The 19,748-nt window shown below is 40.3% G+C and overlaps 1 protein-coding gene across 4 annotated transcripts in view; it reads right to left on the reverse strand.

Annotated features, from left to right (window-relative positions):
- The window catches only part of PTGR1 (prostaglandin reductase 1), a 23,952-nt gene continuing 4,204 nt past the window's right edge, over nucleotides 1-19,748 (reverse strand). For 3 of the 4 annotated variants that reach the window (XM_064736184.1, XM_064736186.1, XM_064736187.1), the window contains 9 exons: nucleotides 10,224-10,330; nucleotides 8,314-8,359; nucleotides 7,555-7,614; nucleotides 6,181-6,348; nucleotides 4,294-4,411; nucleotides 3,855-4,010; nucleotides 2,288-2,393; nucleotides 1,147-1,265; nucleotides 1-225 (listed from right to left, as the gene is read on the reverse strand). In XM_064736184.1, coding sequence (XP_064592254.1) covers nucleotides 115-225; nucleotides 1,147-1,265; nucleotides 2,288-2,393; nucleotides 3,855-4,010; nucleotides 4,294-4,411; nucleotides 6,181-6,348; nucleotides 7,555-7,614; nucleotides 8,314-8,359; nucleotides 10,224-10,330 — 991 coding nt within the window. In that variant the 3' untranslated portion in view covers nucleotides 1-114. Of the gene's footprint in view, nucleotides 226-1,146; nucleotides 1,266-2,287; nucleotides 2,394-3,854; nucleotides 4,011-4,293; nucleotides 4,412-6,180; nucleotides 6,349-7,554; nucleotides 7,615-8,313; nucleotides 8,360-10,223; nucleotides 10,331-10,984; nucleotides 11,138-19,748 lie in introns of all 4 variants that reach the window. The other variant, XM_064736185.1, reaches the window with a different exon arrangement.

The raw sequence follows: 19,748 nt of genomic DNA on the forward strand, positions 1-19,748 counted from the left end.
TCTAGCAAAATTATTTAATCATACTGATCACATTATTTGACAAGTGAATTAAAAGCATTTAGAATGTGACAGAATCACATTCTGCTGCACCAGTCTCCCAGGAATATCTGATCTTCACACTTTTACAACAGCTTTTCCAAGATTTTCTCCTTTTAACATTCCTATAAAAGCCATTGGCATGTTCTCAAATCCTTCAGTGACTTGTTCATGGTACTTCACCTTCCCCTGTCAAAAGTAAGAAAGAAAATTGCTGAATTTTCATCCACCAAAACAGAATAAACTGCAGCAATATTTTTCTCCAGCATATATATTTTATTTGAAACATGCAAGCTGGCATGCACAGGGTAACTGCAAAACCACGTGGACTCTTGCGAAGATCTCCTTTTGTTGTAAAACCTTTTACCTGGAGTCATAACAGGAAGTAAAAGTCACTGCTGTAAAAACGTACCAGGACAGATTTATTGCTACATGGTCCCCAAACAACTGACAGGTAGGGGATCGTTTACCCAAAACCAGGCCTGTCTCTACCCATACAGAAGTATGGAATGGCAAATCCAATGATCAAAACCTGATCCATCCCAAAACCTCCTGTTTGTAAAAGCTAGAGCCTCTTAGCCTTTACTGGTCTCATTCACAAACTTCTCACAGCCATGAACTCGGTTAGTAACTCAGCCTCCACTTAGAAAAATAAAATACAAGAAATTCCCTTTTAAATCCCTTTAAAGCCCAGCTCCTAATACTATAAATTCATTCTTGCCAGTAACTTCAGCACAATACTACAGTGGAAACCCTGGCCCATACTACAAATGACTGAATGAGAGATACAGCAATTTACTCTAACTGTGAAAATCTTCATTATCAGATAAGTATTTTTGCATTATTCTGGAAGCATGCTTCTTCAAAGCCTACATGTATTCTGGATTATATCTGAGTCTACAAGCTGATATCACACATCACAACAAAACAGAAGGGACCAGGCATATCTACTATAGTTTAAGTGTCCCCAAGAGTCTCAAGGATCAAGGTAGGGAGAAGGAAAGCATTATGCTGTGACCTCACCTAAACAGCTATGTCAAGAGACCTCTTGCAGAGATGGACCCTGCAGTGTGAGTATACCTTACAAACAGCTGCCCCTTCCTTCCTTACCTCCACGACCCACTTCAGCAGGGCCTGCAGACCTTCTTCCCGGCGGTTGTTCCATCGCGTCACAAGAAACCCTTCCATTTGAAGCTCTTTGAAAATCATGGGAATCTGCACATAAGGCCCTGCAAGAGAAAAGAACCAGCAAGCCACCTGCAATATCAGTTTCATTCAGAATAAGTACCGATGCATAAAGTGATCTTTTAGCCATTAAAGACCATTGAATCACTTCCTTTCAGCCAGAAGCAACAGATAGATTTTCCAAAGAGAATTTCCAGCACAAAAGACTGAAGATTCATGGACAGCCACCTAGAGAGACAAAGGCCTGATCCCTAAAGCTGTGGAGCTAAACAATTCTGAAAACAGAATTTATTTCATTCAGAAATAAAGTAGCCTCAGCTTCACCTGAGAACCTTAAGCTGAATCTCAAAAATACTGTTTTAACAGCTTGTTTGATAGCCTGACAGGCTCTCATGCTCTCTCTAACTCTCAGGATCTGAGTTATAAACTCTAGAAAAACAGTTTCCTCAGTCACAAAAATGTCTGATAGCCTCCTCATTACCAAAAGCCTGTTCCATTTTTTTAAAGTGATCTGACAGTCCAAAGCCAGTCAGCCACCAAAGAGAATACAGTCCTTCAATTCATTTTAGAAGGCAAATCTGGAAATTTAATGATGTTGAAAACGAATATTCATTCAGCCACATTTCTCAGCAGTTTTATTAGTAGCTGAAATCTTACTGGAAAAAGAAAACCAACCCAGAAAGCTTAAGCTGCATCAGCTAAAAACGTGAAGGAAAATCACTATCTCATCTTAAAGTACATACTACTGTATAAATGGCATCATGACACCACACCTGCTGATCTATATCTGCATAGGGCCATGTGGAGTCCTGTTTTAAGTATCTTAGCCACTCCTTAATTCCTAATCAGCTGATGTTCATCAGACAGTGTGTGCAAAGGTGGATGAGAGCATGTACACACAAGGAACACGGTCCCAGTGTCCCACATGCCCCACAGCAGTAGCTAGTTACCCAAATGTATACATACATACACTCAAATGGCCCAGGGAAGTAAACAGCAGACTATCATTATGTATTTCTGCCATCACCAAAGACAAAATCACTTTAGATACAATAAAGACCCTCACCTTTCTGAGGCACGGAGTCATTGTACTGAGAGATTGCGCCACAGACTGCAATCCTTCCATATTTCCTCATCTGGTTGATAGCAACACTGGCAAATTCTCCACCCACCTACAAGAACCAGAGCATGTGCAGCATTAGAGACAATCCAGTGTTCAGCATTGGCTGCCAAAATCTGCCACATTGCACTGCTGCACCAAGAGGTTCAATCGGGAGAAGCAACTTCCACTACCCCAAAGACTTGGTGGCTGCAGAAACCCTTGGATTTACACAGACCTATGAGGACTCAATCTCACTCTTCTAAAAATTAGTTATGAATGTATGGAATTAGTTTTAATTCCAAATCTGCTTCATGAAGCTTGGTTTGGAAGCATCAGGCAGGACTAGCACATAGATCCCTCCTCCTAAGAGTGCTAAGAAGCACCAACTCTGCTTTTCCCACACACCAGTATGCAATTTTACATCTTTATATCATGGTGATGCAAACTTTTTACTTTATGGTTCTCATCTCCAAAATAGGGATGTGCTGTGAAAAGAAACTTTTAATAGTGAAAAGCTGTGAGAAAACATACTGCTGTGTGGAGCTCTGCACAAAAGTTAGAAGTAAGAATGAAGGGAATGGACAAGACCATAAAACCTATTTAAGACCTTAGCTCCTGCCACAGAGACAAGCACTTTGCCCTGACACCAAACACTCCTTTCAATTGCCAGAGAAAGGCAAAACACCAGGGCCCTCATCCCAGGATTGGCAGAAGCACTTCTGAAAGACATGCTAAAGATGGTTTCTTTTAAACCGGGCAGTTAGCCAGGGGGTTTAAGCCTGTATACCAGCTAATACCCCCGTGGCCAGATATATTTTTTATCAGGTATGAGACATGTTAACTGTAGTAGAAAATCAAAAGAGACCAGGTGTAGCTCTTTATCTTGAAAGTGAACTGACACAATTTAACTGCATCCATACTGTTAAATTTTCTTAGCCTTCAAAACAAGATGTTCACATTCAACACCTATCAAGAACAGTACATTGTCCCCATTAATTCCAGCTATATTTGGAAGATGTCAGAAACTTTCTGAGGGCTGCTCCAGTAGATTTGCAAGTGGGCCTTGCTACTGTTTTGTTTCAGGTACCAAGGCAGCCCCCATGACCACGTAATGTGGAACCATCCACACTCACACCCCTTTCAGCAACAGCAGAGAACTGCCTGTGGTCAAAGGTGGGGCCAGTAATGGACTGGATCAGTTTCATGTTACTGTGACTGTCACTTCCCAAAATGTGCCAGACTTTTCAGGGAGTGAAGTAAAACCTCTCTCTCCGTTTACAAACACTGTCAACAATCCAGCTTTGCCTTTTTGGTTCTGTTCTTTCTGTTACTGCTCAAGTCAGCTGCAGAAATATGTGTGGGAAGGAAACAGAAAAGCAGTAAGTTCCTACAGACACCATTGCTTGATTAAATGGATCTCCACATTGAAATCTTGGTGTAGACTTCAATTAGATGATTACAATATTGAGTTCCTGCTACAGTTTAAAGAAAATGACAGATGCTCAAGGAAAGGCCTTCTCTCTGAACTTACATTGTCAAAGAAACAGTCATAGCCATCAGGAGAGGCTTTACGCAGTGCTTCATCCAGAGATTTAACAGTCTTGTAATTAAAGGCTTCATCAAAGCCTATTTTTTTCAGATAGGCAACCTTGTCATCTGAGCCAGCACAGCCAACCACTTTGCAGCCCTGCAAGGAAAGGAGAAAAACATTTATAAACATCCCCTGACAACAGAGGCTGACACTCAGTGTGCTAGTTGAAGGGTGCATTCTTTAAGTAAGGCTGTTATCAGTATGTGAGCTCCTGAAGCATCCAGCTAAATTTGCTATGTACTCAGGAGCTTTTCCATCTCAAGACTCTTGTGTAGGCATGCCTTCAGGGATGCTTGTCCTATGATCATTCATGGCCCTGTTGCCCTGTTTAACAACTATGTCTTCTCAGCAGCAAGTATGAGCAGCTCAAGCCACTCACCCCAATTTTAGCAAGCTGCCCCACCACAGAGCCTACAGCACCAGCTGCAGCATTAACCAGGACTGTCTCTCCTGGCTTCATCTTGCAGACCTCCAGCAGACCAAAATATGCAGTGAGGCTGCAAAGAAAATGAAAGAATGTTCAGTGAGGAATAAAAGATGACACACACATGACTTGACCACACGGATCAAAAATATAGTCACTACCAGCACAAGAATAAGTTTTCCTATATTGTGAAATCCAAAACTTAATCCAACCTTCTTAATTTGGCTTTTTCACAGCCATCCCAGAAAGAGGATTGCTGGGAAAGAGATTGTTGAGGCAGAAATCTCTCTAAGGTGAAAACAGCTTTCGTTGTGCTCATTAGTCTGAAGGAAAAGCACAGATACCTCTGTGACAACTCAGTTAGTTACATACTGGAAGAGATAGGAAATCCAACGTAGACAGAGGTCAGTTGCCAAGTGGTATCTACTAGATTAAATTATACTCATCACAAATCAAAGCTGGCAGAAAAAGATAAAAAGCTTACTGATGGGCTCACTGCTCCAGAGGACTACTGTGCTATGGCTGCTGGGTGAAACACAGAATCATGGAGGTTGGAAAAGACCTCCAAGATCACTGAGTCCGACCTTTCACCAATTATCACCTTGTCAACTAAACCTTTGCTCTAAGCGCCACATCCAGTTGTTTCTGGAGTACCTTCAGGGACAGTGAATCCATCACTTCCCTGGACAGTCTGTTTCAATGCTTGACAATCTCTTCTGTGAAGAAATTCTTCCTGATGTCCAACCTGAACATCCCTTAATGCAGCTAAAGGCCATTTCCTGTTGTCCTGTTGCTTGTTACCTGCAAGAAGAGAGTCACCCCCATTTGGCTACAACCTCATTCAGGTAGTTGTAGAGAAGAGTAAGGTCTCCTTGAGCCTGCCAATAAGTGGCATGCTCAACAAGTCCCATGATCCTTTAGCTGCTTCTCATGAGACTTGTGCTCCAGGTCCCTTCATCAGCTCTGTCACCCTTCTCTGGATATGCTCCAGCAACTCAAAGTCTTTCTTGTAGTGTCTTTCTGGAAACTGTACTTCAGGTCTCACCAGTGCATTAGTAATCTGTAGGAACTACTAAAGTAGCTCATCTACTGGTCCAGAATCCCAGAAAAGTCTTCTAAATTCAAGCTCAGAGCTTCCCACATGGTCTCAACTGAAAGAGCTAACTGAATTCCTCTATAAGACATCTAGAAAAAACATGAATCTTGACTGATCTTAAAATGAAATCTGAGAAGTTCTCCACCACACACAATTTTACAATAATTTTGAAAGCCTTCCAGATCATTAGGACTGCCAAAGTCCCATAAAAATTACAGAGAATGAAGTAAGAAATGCAAGCAGATGACTGACAGATTCAAATAGTATATACAGATTCCAAAGCACAGCACTTTTGTCTGCTGCAGACAATTTAAAGAACATCTATTTTGCTGCATGATACAGCATCTGTCTTTTGCATTTTGGGGTTGATTCTGGAAATACAGTGAGAGCAACAGAGCCCAATCAGTAAAAGCAGACTAGTCCAGGTGCCAGTGAAGTTTGAGACTTTCCACTGAGTTTAACACAGACTGAACTAGATTCTTTCCAGCTCTTCCTGGATCCTCTTTCTGACCTATTACAGCTCCTCAAGGAGAGACACAATAATCTCCAAGGCAAATCTCCTCTGATGTTGAGGATGGGATAAACTTCATGCCTTATACAGGCCCAGAGTATCCAGAAGCACGCCTTTTTTAGCAGCGTGAATAGGCAGTATGCTGGTAGAACAAGACAAAGGTCAATACAAACAGGAAGAAACCTCCTGCGCACCAAAATCCAGGGGATAGTTGCCTTTTCATCTCCAAACTTACCCTGGCATGCCAACTGTTCCAAGAGCTAGAGATTTGGGGAGCGATTCCGGCCAATTGGAAGGAAGAAGTTGTAGGTCTTTCCCATCAGAGATAAAATGAGTTCTCCAGCCCCTGCGAGCCACGACAAAGGCCCCCACTGTGAAAACAGGATTTTTGCTTTCTACTACCCTGTTTAAAAAGTAAAATAAAATAAAATTAAAAAAAAAAAACACAAAAAACCAAAACCAAAACCACATCTTGTTAGAAACAAATCAATACTGGCTCTTCCTTTCTTCCTGTGATTCAGAAAAGAAATACTTCAAATAATGATTTTTAATCCACACCTGCTGATGCTGTAGGTGTTAAGTGTTTTTCCTGAAATGTCTACAAGCTCTTATCATGAGGGAAATACTGGCAAGATGATTTTAGATTCAGCCCTGCCCACAATAAACCAAATTTTCACATACAAGTGCCAACTGTTTCTTTGACTAGCACCAGTTTAGTTTGAGATCAGACCAGGCTTCTGTGAGTTAGAATGCAGGAAAGAGGATGTTGGGATTAAAGTGGAACAGCAAGGAGTTGCTGATAGGCTGTCTGTTCTCAGACAACCTGCAACTCATTTAAAAAGATCCTGAAGATGGAACATCTTGGGGTAATGAAACCAGATAAAAAGCATATCTAAAATCAGGGAGATATCCATATTAGCATCTCTGTGCCAAATGAAAATTCCACTTTCTTAGCTCAACAAGAAAACTGTGTTGGAAAGGGGTAGATAAGCATCTTAGAATCATTAGAAGCAGTTGACCTTCTGTTCATCAGACTTGGTTGTTAATTTATCCCAGCCCTCAATGTTTCTGCAGAGAAATGCAAGAGTCAAAGGCCACAGATGTTCCTTGGCAGCAGCTTACAGGCAGCACAGCAGGAACAAACTGACAGAGGGAAACATCTGCAGCTACAATACCATAAGCTTGGGGAAAGTATGGATTTAAGGTTAAATAACCCTTTGGCTCAAGCTGTAATGCAGAGATATTTTCAGCTGGAGTAGATAGCATGTATGGTTGCAGGCATGCAGCTACTAACACATCATGTTTTAAAATGTGAAGGTCAAAATGTGCCATGTACAATGATTGGTCCTTTATACTTGTAAAAATTGCCTTTGAAGACATTATCACCAGAAACAACATACAGATTTTATCACAGGTATATATGCTCTCCAGAAAAACAAAAGAGATTCTTAGAGGAAAAACACATTCCAACCACTTAGTGGTAAGAACGTCAGTAACAGAAGTATACCCAAGTCAAGGAGGGGTAACATAGGCTGCAGATGTCTGGAGTGTCAGCACACTCCTGTTCTGATCTGCCATGCACATTGATAACAGGAACTGAAGGTCTTACCTGGCAACCTGCGTGCCTATCATTATGTCACCCTCCTTCATGTCCCTTCGACTGTAAGGTCTGTAACACAGGCAAACAGAGCTTACTGTGTGAAACTTTAGTAACGTTCCAGGCACACGAGGAAGTAGCAGCAACTGTTTGACCCAGAGAGTTATCTGTTGTTAACAGGTATCAATTAGCTTGTCATTGTAACAGCATGACCAATGCTTCTCAGAGCCAGCTACTTGGGCACCCTGGGCAGGAATGCTGGCGGGATGACAGCAATAGACTTCACAGCATGGTCCATCTGTACAAGAAGCATGAGACTCAGAGAACTATCTCTGAATTTAGTGTCCACAATGCCTCTTCAAACTACCCAGTCTCCCTGTGCTTCAACTACCCCCTATTGGGTATATCAGCAATGTCCAACTTAAAATGTGCATCCTTAAGTACAAGTTTGCTAAGTTAAATTAAGCAGGAACTGCTACAAGGCTGCAGTCTCATTTGAGTACATTGCATTCCAGTTGAAGACATGACAAGGAACAAGAGATGATTCCAAGAAAAGTCTAGGGCAGCAGAAATGTTACCCCAACGTCTAGTTAAATCTGGCACAGTTCCATATAGTGGGTCTTGTAATTCACATACATTTTTGAAAAAGAACACAAAGGCATTGGGACACTGATAACAGCAGTGGGTGCTGCCCACTGCTGTTTTGAGGTATAAATGGCAATTCAAATGAGATGTTTTAGCCAGAAATTCAGAGAGGACAAAAAGGCATACCTCATGTAAGGATCAACACTGAGAAACACTGATTCAAGCAGCAACTCTGCAACAGAAGACAAAGAAATTCCTGGATATTATCAATGCAGTAGAGAATAGTTTCCACCAGCCAATCTTCAAACTAAATTGATATGAACTCCAGACTGCTCAAAGTCCCCCTTATCCCTTCTTTGTTTAGGAAAAACCTACCAGAAACAACTACGACATTCTTTAGTTTTGGGTTATTGGTATGCTGTTGAAAAAGAAAATTTCCCCAATGTAGCTTTAGCAAACAATGTCATTTTCAATCTTGCAATTTTGCATCTATCTCCTTTCTCTACAGAACAGTGAAGCAGCCAGAATTCCTAAAAAACATTCTCATTTAATTTCGATATATATAAAATGTCATCCCATGATTCAGCCAGAAGAGGGTGGCACAGGACAAACACAAACTAATTGTCTGCCTTAAAGAGAAAGCATTAGTTTCTCTTTTCTAAATAGCCTAATGGACTTCACTGTCTAATAACACTAGTTCTTGGGAAAGACTATTGTTAAACATGTTTTAAACTTCTCATTTACACAGCACTTTTAGCAGTTCATCTCTACCTGCTAAAATTTTTCTTTGCCTGTGCTGCAGGGGTCTAGCTGGAAATGTACTCAGATGTTAAGTACCTTCCCATTACTCAAGAGTGAGCAGAAAAGCCATGTAACATAACATCGCCTTTACAGGTGTCACTGTAGTGTGAAATTATGCCTCTTTTTGCTTTAGGGATTAAAATATGAAGGAAAAAAATACTCCATGTTCTTAAATAACCACACGCATGATTTTTTTAAGTGTATCCATAAATGTAAGAAGAAATCAATTTTCAAATATTTCAGCTGTAAGCATAATTGGTACTTTAAGATCCTTCTGGACAATTCCTTCTACACACCTTTTAAAGTGTGGCAAATTCTGTAACTGACAAATGGTGGAATGAGTCTCAAAGAAATACAGTACAAATGTCCATGTGAAACCAAAAATCAAACTTCGTTCTTTTACCAACAGCTCTTGCTATTGATATGATGATAAGTTATCATATTCCTTAATCTCCTCCAAACAGAGAAACACAGGAATAAAAACTGTCTTTTTTTTTCTATTTATATTCAATATCTCTTCTTGTTGCAACAGATCAAATAAGACAAGGAATAATGAAAAAAAAAAATTGAATGCAGGCAGAAATCTTACCATCTTTCCTCTTGAAATAAAAGATCAACCTTCACTGACTCCAGCCCTGAGGTCTTTCAGCTGCAGGCTCATGCCCAGTGCAGTCACTCTGCTCTCCCCTAACACTATTCACAATATTTTCTCCATCACCATCAGAAAAACTCCACTGAAAACCAACTCCTATGGGGTATCATGTTCTCCATTTTTTTCCAAAGGATTTTGAAAATTAAAGTAAATAGAAATATTTTACTAGTAAAACATGTTAGGAACTTAATACAGTTACTTCATTGGTTCTGAGTCACAATCCACATCTCTCTCTCTCTGCATTAAATTGTCTTCTTGTGTTTGTTGGTTTTGAGGCCACATCACTTCTTCATGGTGATTTTCTCCATTTGCAAACACATTCCAATGCCTTTGTCATCAGGCAGCAAGTGTGATCAGGTAGCAGAAACTGTGAAAGGTAGGCCCTAATTGCTGTGTGATGGACTTAGAATTCAATCATTGTTTCTAAGGGACTTATCAGAAGACAAGGTGTCTTTGAAACCACCAACCCCCTCAGTATGCTTCTTCAGCAATTGTCCTTCTCCCTTAAGGTGTATGGCTTGTGACAAGCCAGCAATTTTTCTAATTCCAAAGACAAACATGCAGTTTTATAGCTCCACAGCCACACATCAGCAATCATATAACCTCCAGGAAAATTAGTAATAACAAGCAGCACTCTGCTCACCTCCATCCTTTAGATTTGGCAGCTCTATCTTTTTCAGGTCGAAGTCACTGGTTTTGGGAAAACCATCAAAATGCTTCTTCAGAGCCCATGCCTTGGCAATCACCATCCTATGGACAAACACAGACAAAGCACACCTGTCAAAGCAATGCCCAACAGTGATGGGCTGCTCGTGGGGCTGAGTTTAGATTTCATTAGGCAAAACACCTATCTCAATAATGTGCTATCATACAAGAAAGCCTCTTCTCGTCTCTGTGGTAATATCACCAGATTAAGAAAATGTCAGAAAAGTCTCCATATTGCATTAGCAACCCGGATCTTCCTCTGACCTGTCAGACCTCTCTGCAAGAGAGACCTCTGGAAGCAAGTAATTCCAGCAAAATGTGCAACTCGCACTATAAAGATACTAAAGAAGGAAAATCTACTTTTCTAGGAGGAAAAAAATCCCTTTAGAAAATAAAATTAAAAACTTCTGTCTATTGCCCCTGGTTACCCATTAACCTAAACTTTCACAATCTTGAACCAAAGTGCAAATGAGAAAAATAAAGGTAAATAAGAGCTCTTTCTATGACATTCATCATATTGAAAGAAAATGCTTCTCCAACTGCAAAATATAGACCTTGGAATTGGAAGCACATTGCTGCCAATATTTTCCATGCAAGACAGAAACAAACAAATTACTTGCAGTAATTCTATCCTCACATGTCCTCCTCCCTTCTTACACCCATGTGAATCAACAAGAACAAAGAAAGAGAAGCTTATACTTAGAGCAGGCAGGCCAAAACTGGGTCTTCTGCTGACAAGTCAATAACCTTCTGCGTCCGCTCAGTCACAGGCTGGACTCCTTCAGTCACACACACTTATATAAGATGTAAATGCCTGCTGAGGGCTGTAGGTACTGCCCTCAGTACACTTCCCTAGAAGTAAACATACCATAAGGCACACCCACTGTGATTCACCTTCTTCCCATTAAGATTTGAGCTCAACCCTTCAAACCCAGTTCAGTGCCCAGTCAGCTGCAGAGGCACGTTGTCAAGAATCCAATGCTAAATGCATAAAACTTTCTGTTCTAGAACTCACAAAATACTGCAGTCAGGAGACAAGACTATCCATCACAAGAGGAGTTTCTTCAAATTACATTTGTCCCATCCAGCCCTGAAACTCTAAAGAGTTCTACGTCTGTGCAGAAATACCTAATTAAAAATTAATGTCTATTTCATTGCTCAATTCATACTTTAACACAGCAAATCCCTTTGCCACTCATGGTGTGTGCCCTGACATATTGCCTGTTCTCAGCACAAGGAGAGTTTGTATGGCTAAGCCTCTATCTACGAGCCACCTCAAGAAACAATTGCAAATTTTGGCATTTTGCCCCAACTATGTTGCAATGAGGTATGTAGCAAGGGAGAAAACTCTGTGCAGGGGACTGTCTTCAGCTTTTGTTCTTTTTGTCAAAACTCACAAGTACAATACTGTAATACGTAGTATGAGATAATTTGTGCTTATATAAGATATACATGAAATAAAGTTGTAAATAAAATTGTGCATGTAAAAAAACCCAAAAAGCCTAAGACCACGGACAGTTAGGGGCAGTTGCCACACAGAAATTGCAAAACTCCAGATGGCAGCAAAGAAAGAAAGCCTAATTAGCAATCGAAAGAACATTGCCATTGAGTGTGCAGAGATAAGCCCTTCCCAAGACTATCCCAGAACACTCAAGAGCTATGAACACTTGATAAGTATCTTCAATCAAGACTGCCAGAGTCGTCAAGAACATACATCTGAATACTGAGTTCCCCATCAACATTCATTGCTTCCCAGAAACAGCACTGTCCAGCCCTGCACAGAGAAAGGAGACTTCATGCATATGCAGAATAACAAAAAGAAGAACCTCTGCCTCGGGAGGAACAAAACCTGTATAAAGCCAGCCCTGACAGGGACAGCATTTGCGAGCGGAGGGGGTCCGATGATGTGACGGAAGTCAGACCGAAGTTCACCCAGCACCGATCCCAGGCTCAACGCTATCCTTTTGATTGTGGCTATTGAAGACCGTATTTTCAGTCGTGAAAATAAAATCTTTCGTTATTATTATTAATTTAGCTTTATCGATTTTTACCTATAACAATATGAATAGTGAAAAGTCTAAAGAAACCAATATATAGCAACCTGTTCAACTACAAAACCCATGAAGACAGAAGTGCTAATTAGTACCAAGGATCTGAGGAAAAAAAAAGCAAAACGTGTTTAAAGATGCACATGCAAGGATCAGGGAGAACAGGGCAAGCTCTCCACTATTTAGATAAAAGAGTCTGTCATGAAATCCAGAAACTAACCAGCAGTCGACAACTTTTTGTGATGAAACAGAGATATTCTGTGTTCCATAATGACAAAGAAACAAAACGCCAGTGAATGTTTCCTGCACCAGAAGTGTGTGCTGGGGAAATCACTTCCCACAAAATCAAGTATCATCAAAATCAAAGCATCCCACATTAGGTAAGTGGGCCAGCATTTGTATCTGCTGCTTTATGTATTTGCTTTGGTATCAACAGCATTTGGCTGTAACAAAAGATACCACGATGCTGCAGCAACAACAAAGCAAAACAAAAAAACATGTTTACAGGAGCAAAAGGTGAGTTCAGAAAAACACACAACTGATCCCACCCACTAGATTAAACTCACAGGCACTGGGACGGATTTGTCCCACCTGGGTGCCCTGTATTCAGATAGGTACCCAAGTGCTCCAATCAGAAATGACCAGGGACAAAGGAATGGCTAGCCTGGCAGCCATTCACCGATGTGCCATTTATACCCCCCGGGAAGCCAACAGTGATTCAGCAATGCTTTGTTTTCCATCCTGTCCCATGTTTGTGAATCATCAATACTGAATCCTTGCTTTGTGTCTCTTTTGTCTCTATGCCTCCAAGGCACCAGCCCTGTTTTTTACTTTTCCACTATCCTATCTTAGTAGCTTGAGTCTTCACGTCTGAGTACAGGACAATCTGCAAAACTATGTGCCTATAACTAAAACTATCAGTACAGGCCAGTTCTATCTCTTTTCTGTTGTTTCTTTGGGTGCTTCCACTCTCAGATCTCCTATTCACACAAATCCTCACCTTCCTATCAAACATCTCTACTTTTTGGAATACCTGGGGTTTTTTCTGCAGAGCAATAATCCTGCTTAGGAACAATATCGAAACACTAATTTCACTAAACCCTATTTTTTTTTTTATATTTAGGCCTAATTTTGAAAACAGGACAAATTTTCTGCCTACTATTTCTCTTTTTTTTCCTACTGAAATGACATCATTATAGACACTTCAAGGCTAGGAGACTTTCCTGTAGGTCATAAAAAAAAAAAAAAAAACCAACAAACCAAACAGAATACAATACAGACACATGCTTGATTAATGGATTCACAAGCTAATTTCCAGGTTAACAAACCAAGACAGATATAAAATCATAAGAAGTGGTAAGGACTACATTGCTCAAGCAAGCATATAAAATAATTCCAAAGGACAAACAGAATGATACAACACTTGTGGGTTCCAGCTAAATTTTACTGGACTAAGTATGTCATAGTCACAATATCAGTTCCAAGAACAGTAACCTGCTCTTGTAAACTGTAACACTACCTTGTTTTTGTTAGGAAAATTAATCCACAAACACCAGAGGTTTATGTCTGTAATATGTGATGTAAAGTAATGCATGCTTGTGTGGAAAATGTATAAAATAAAAATTGTAAAATAAATTATACATGTAACAAAAATCCAATGAGCCTCAGACCACGGACAGCCCAGAGACAGATTACCAGAAAGAAGCAGCAAAACTCCTGGTGGCAGCAGGAAAGAATGCCTCCTCTGCAAGCAGAAGGACATGGCTGGTGTGGAGATGGGCTTCTCCTGGAGCCACCCGCGAACACCCAAGGATGATCAGTACTTGGTAAGTATCATCAATCAAGATAACCAAAGTCATCAAGAACACACCTCTAAATACCCGACTTCTTCTGCCATGATCAGGACCGGCCACCTCCCAAGAAACACCGATCGTCCCAGCCTGCACAGTGAAAAGAAACTTCACACATATGCAGGGTGACAAAAGAAATTGGGGCACCTCTGCCTCAGGCAGAAAAAACTGTATAAAACAGCCCCAGTTGAGACAGCATTCTTTAACAGAGGGATATCTGACGCAACAGAGGTCGGATCCAGGTTGACCCAGTGCTGATCCGGGGCTCGACACTGTCTCTTTGGCTGTGGCTATCGAGGACCGCATTTTTGGTAGCGAAAATAAAATCTTTCGCTATCATTATTAATTTGGCTTTCTCATTATTTATAACATGTCCAAAAAGGAGACAGAAGAGTCCTTTCTGGCTTTATTCAAATAAAGAGAGAGGCCATGGGGCATCCGCAATCTCTCTCAAATTTTTGGAGGACACAGCCTCCTTTTTATCCTAATATCCCAGCCACATTTCCCTTCTCTCTTTCCCCATTGGCTGAGGTACTTGAGAGGTACAGACTCACCGATACGCCTGATCCTTAAGATTCCCCAAAGATTTCCCTCTAATGTATAATCCTCCTTTTAATTTTTAATTCTTATGGAATTTGGGGTTTTTCTTCCCCATTGTTTCTTTCACCTCTTAATGTCTAATTTTGTTTATCAGCAAACCTAAAGTTTATTTGTAAAAGCAAGTATCTTTTTCCATTATTCAATTAGTGGAATCCTTCCCATTGTTTCTTTTATCTTCCAGAGCTAGTTTTATCTACCAGAAGGCCCACAGCTTGTTTGTAAAGACAAATCCACTATTGCTCTCATTTTCAATGTTAGTAGGTTTGAATAATACATTTCTTTTGACAGTTAATTATATCTTAGTTAACCAGGAGTTTTGTGATTTTTTAAAAAATTTGTAATGAATTACATTTAATTAGTTAAAGTTTGACTGTGATTTTAGCTGGTTTTGATTTAGATCTGTGTTGGGTGAGTATCAATAGAAAACCCTGAGAAATTACCTCACTGTAACTGCAGCAAGGAACCCATACGGTTTGGAGAACCTAATCAATAGTTTAAGAAAAGAATTCAATAAAGACTTATTCAATGGCTATCAAATAACTAGAGATTAATTAGAAGTCATAGAACAAGAAAGATAAGGAGTCAAAGGTCCATAAGTCCATACATCCCAGAAAACTTGATTAATACATTGCAGGTGCAGTAAGGAGCCACTTCATAGTTGAGTACACCCTAGAAAACTTAATCAACAGGAATTGTCTAACCAGGACAGTAAATTTAATAAAGCATTATTTAGCTGGATAAAACTTGGGTTATCCATTAAACAGAGATTAAATGCTCTGAAAGTACTTAAAAGAAACAAAACACATATACCATGATGCAATAAATGCAGATGCAGATTTTTTGAAGTGTCTATAAAAAATCTTGGATGTTATAGTGTATATGAATGCCTGAATTTTGTTGTTTCTTTGAACATGTGTCTGCAAATAAATTCCCAACATGTTCCAAATTTTGACTCAACTGTTATGAGGAATGTTCCTCTAACAACTTTTTGGTGGTAGATTTAAAACTCTTTGTTTCACTTCTGTGTGTTTTCTGTATAAAGCGTTTCACAGACTATTATAATCATTACAGTAAAGAGACTGCTATGACAACTTGAGAATGAACTTTCTCAAATTAGAAAGAACTGAGCCCAGAGAGTGATAAGAAGATGCCTTTAAAAATAAGGTGACTCATTTCTGCTTGTTTTTCTTACAAAAGAACCATCAAAGCTTTTGCTGAAATTGAAATCCTAGACAGCATTTATTCTGATGTCCTTGAAACTCCCCTTGCCCTGGGGTCTAGCCCATCAAGTTATCAAATAGTAAAGACTATCAAGGAAAGAAGTAATGGATTGGGAAGTCTTGCCTTTTTGCGCTAGCAATATTCGTAATAATGCAAAGATCCCACCTGTGTTCAGACACTGCAGTTGCTGCAAACTGCAGCAGAGAGGAAAGTGAAAGCAAAGCACCTTCACACAGGTAATCATAGCTCAGTTCACAAAATCAGCATGAGAAAGGAGGTTCACAATTCAGGGGAAAACTGAAGAGAAGGAAGAGGTGAAAACTGGACTACCATAATACATACAAGCAACTAGAAAAGAAGAGGCAGACAAGTTCGAGAAAATTGAAATAATTTCAATAGACTGAAGAGCTAATGGTGATACCCGAAATCAGGGAATCATCACATTAAAGCAGAAAAGCAGTAAAAGCTTTCAAGAAAGCATGAGTCAAAACAGAAAAATTTACCTTTCTTAAGCAACCTCAGCTGTTATTCCTGATTGGTGTGGTATAGTTTCCCAGCCTGGACTTGCCCAAATCTAACCATGTGGACAAAATCCTTTTAGAAACCTGTCAGTTACATGAGTTCAATTCAAATTTTGGGTTAGCTTAACAGCTCATCTTCCTGACAGTCATGATTTGCAGATGTGATTGTGGTACTTCTCCTTCTATCTCCATTCTGAAGCAGTTACACATTGGAAGAAAAGGGTGTGATTTTTCTGAGGCTAAGTAAAGTGTATCTCAGACATAATTAGTTTGTAGATTGGTTCTGAGGAGAAATTCACCCATCACCACAACAGCAACAATTACCAGCATTTTCTGGTAATCATCATCTTATCTATTTTCTTCCCCCAGATCTAATTTATTAATCTTCTGCAGCATTTCAAAACAAAGTGCCAGTCAGTAACCAGCATAAGGGACAAAATCCTTAAAAACAAAAGAACAAACAAAAAAAAAAAACCCAAACAAACAAAAAACAACAAAAAACCCAAACAAAATAAAAACACCAAAAAAAATAAGCAAACGAACAAACAAACAAAATAAACCAACCCACCAAAAGCCCCCCAAATTAACATAGAAGGATTACTTGGCAGTAGATACTGCCAAGGGAGTAACAATCCAGAGGCTACCTCAGGACTGCCCATACACATACAAGGGTTACCAATTACCCGGGAGTGAATAGGGCCTCAAATCGTATGTTCTTACAAGCTTTAGCAAAAGCTACCCATTGTTCCTCTCTGGCTTAGTTCCTACAATTTTTCAATTGTATTTTTTTTTCCCTGTAGTAAGAACAAAGTAAAGGCAAACCACTCCCATGCTACTTTTGGCAGAGACCATACTGCAAATATCCACACAAGCATGACACTGCATTATGAAACAATAAAGCTGCAACCACACTTACTTATGCAATACTATCAAATCTTGACAGAAGGTCAAAGATTGAAGGCAACTGGTTTTCACTCTGCTAAATGTACCACCCTGCCCTTTGTTATCAGGTTGCAATTCCAACAGAGGTTCAAAGGGGCAAGTTTACACGAGAAAGTGAAAAGGGAGGTCAACGCCACCACAGAAATAGGTCCAACTGCACTCAGCCCTCAGAAATTGCACAAAAAGTAAGACCTTATCACTCTCTACAAATATCTGAAAGGAGGCTGTAGCCATGTGGGGGTCAGTCTCCAAGTAATAAGTGAAAGGATGAGAGGAAATGAGCTCAAGCTGAGCCAAGGGAGATTTAATATAGATGCTATGAAAATATTCTTCACAGAAAGGGCTGTAAAGCATTGGGACATGCTGTCCAGGGAACTGGTGGGATCACCATACCTGGAAGTGTTAAAAAACGTGTACATATGGCACTTGAGGACATGTCCATTACATGGACAAACTACATTCATTTACTGGTGAACATGGTGGTGCTAGGTTGGACTTGATGATCTTAAAGGTCTTTTTCCAACTTTAGCATTTCTGTGGTTCTGTACGGCACAGCAGCTGATGTGGGCTGACAAAAATAAGCTGAAGCTACTTAAAGGGCCAGCTGTGCTTTCCCAGTCACTGCATAGCACCCTAAACTTCTTTTAGGCACTTTTTTAACTTCTGCCTTACTTAAATGTTGATACAGGACAAACACATGTTGTAACATCAGTAAGTGCAAAATTTCATCAGAAATTTTGCATTTACTGATGTAGAAATATCCTATAGCCCAATTTCACTTCTTAGATTTGCTGTAGAAATATCCTATAGCCCAGTTTCACTTCTTAGATTTGCAGCAACAGGCCTGTCACTGCCCCACAGAGAGAAATGTTAAATCTGCTTGATTTTACAGCTGCCAAATAAAAGTTTGAGCAGTTAAAAGCATAGATTTCTACAAACGTTAAACACCCCCTTGCAGTGTACACATGTCTTGCAGCATAGTGACTAAGTGAACTTGGAAGGGAAGTGACAAACTTCAAGCTGGTGCTTTCAAGCACCAGAGACCTCTCTGAAGCCCCCTCCTGGACTTCCGTACTATAACAAGGGTAGTTTCATCGTGGAACAAGTTCCGGCTTGCAACATGCACAACCAACTTCTTCCACAAGAGGGATACTCGCAGCTCAAGCCTGCTTAGCATATACACACATCTGACCTGTATCTCTTACTCATTATCTTGTAGTATTAAGGAGACTGATAAATGAAAAATTAAAGGGACATGAGGAAAAAAAGAAGAGGAATGTCAATGAGAGTCCAAGGAAACAAATTTTAAGAGTGGAAGCATAGATCACATTGCAGACATGTGAAGCTGTATTACCTTGAAAGACAAAGATTTCACAATGTCTTTAGGCAACCTGTTCTAATATCTAACCTTGACATAGTTTGGCAGGAGGAAATCTCAGGACTCTCCATGGCCCATTGGAAAACACTGTTTAGCAAACAACAGTTATCATCTCTTACCATGCATTCCCCTCAGATGAGGTGGGTTCCATCCTCTGTCCTTATAAGCAGTGTCCTTAACACCGTCCTTATAAGCAGCTAAATATGGCAGCAGAAACAATAGCTTTCGTTTCTGGATACTGAAGAAAGCCATTTCTCTCTTGGTTTTCCTTCATTATCTTGGTGACTCTACACTGGATCTGTTCATGTGTATCAGGGACTTTCTTCTACTAAGGAACTGAGAACACTGGATGCAGCTGGATCCAAGTTCAGGGTAGTGGGGAAAGATTCTGCTCTTCCAGTTCATGACTGTCTAGGTCTTTAATAAGGATACCAAAAATTATGGCTAGTAATAGGCTGCCAACTGGACTTTGTCCTGTGGTGGACAATGCTCCAATTTAGGGACAAGTTTAACTCTCCAATTTGTCTCTGAGGTAGGGCTAGATGAACACTCACATTTACAGACCATAGGAAATATTTCAGTCAGAGCTCACACCCATGACCAGTGCTGATCAGTGGCAAGAGGCAAATCTGTCCGGTGTCATGTGTCACTGTGGGATGGCTCCTTTATCATGACACTGGGACCCCAGGATGGCAGTTTTCACAGACGCAATCCTACCACTAGGACTTCACTTATAGCGGGAAACACTTTGCTACTCCGGTGTCCGTGATGCTGTCCATCCATGCTAAGGGTGTGGAAAGAGAGCTGGTTTGCCATTGAAGACCGAGGCAAAAAGGTTGTTGAGTACCTCAGCCTTCTCACCCATTGCTACTCATTTGCCAGCCTTGCATTTCCCACAGTGGT

This window comes from Zonotrichia leucophrys, chromosome Z, assembly GCF_028769735.1.
Source record: "Zonotrichia leucophrys gambelii isolate GWCS_2022_RI chromosome Z, RI_Zleu_2.0, whole genome shotgun sequence".
NCBI lineage: Eukaryota > Metazoa > Chordata > Aves > Passeriformes > Passerellidae > Zonotrichia > Zonotrichia leucophrys.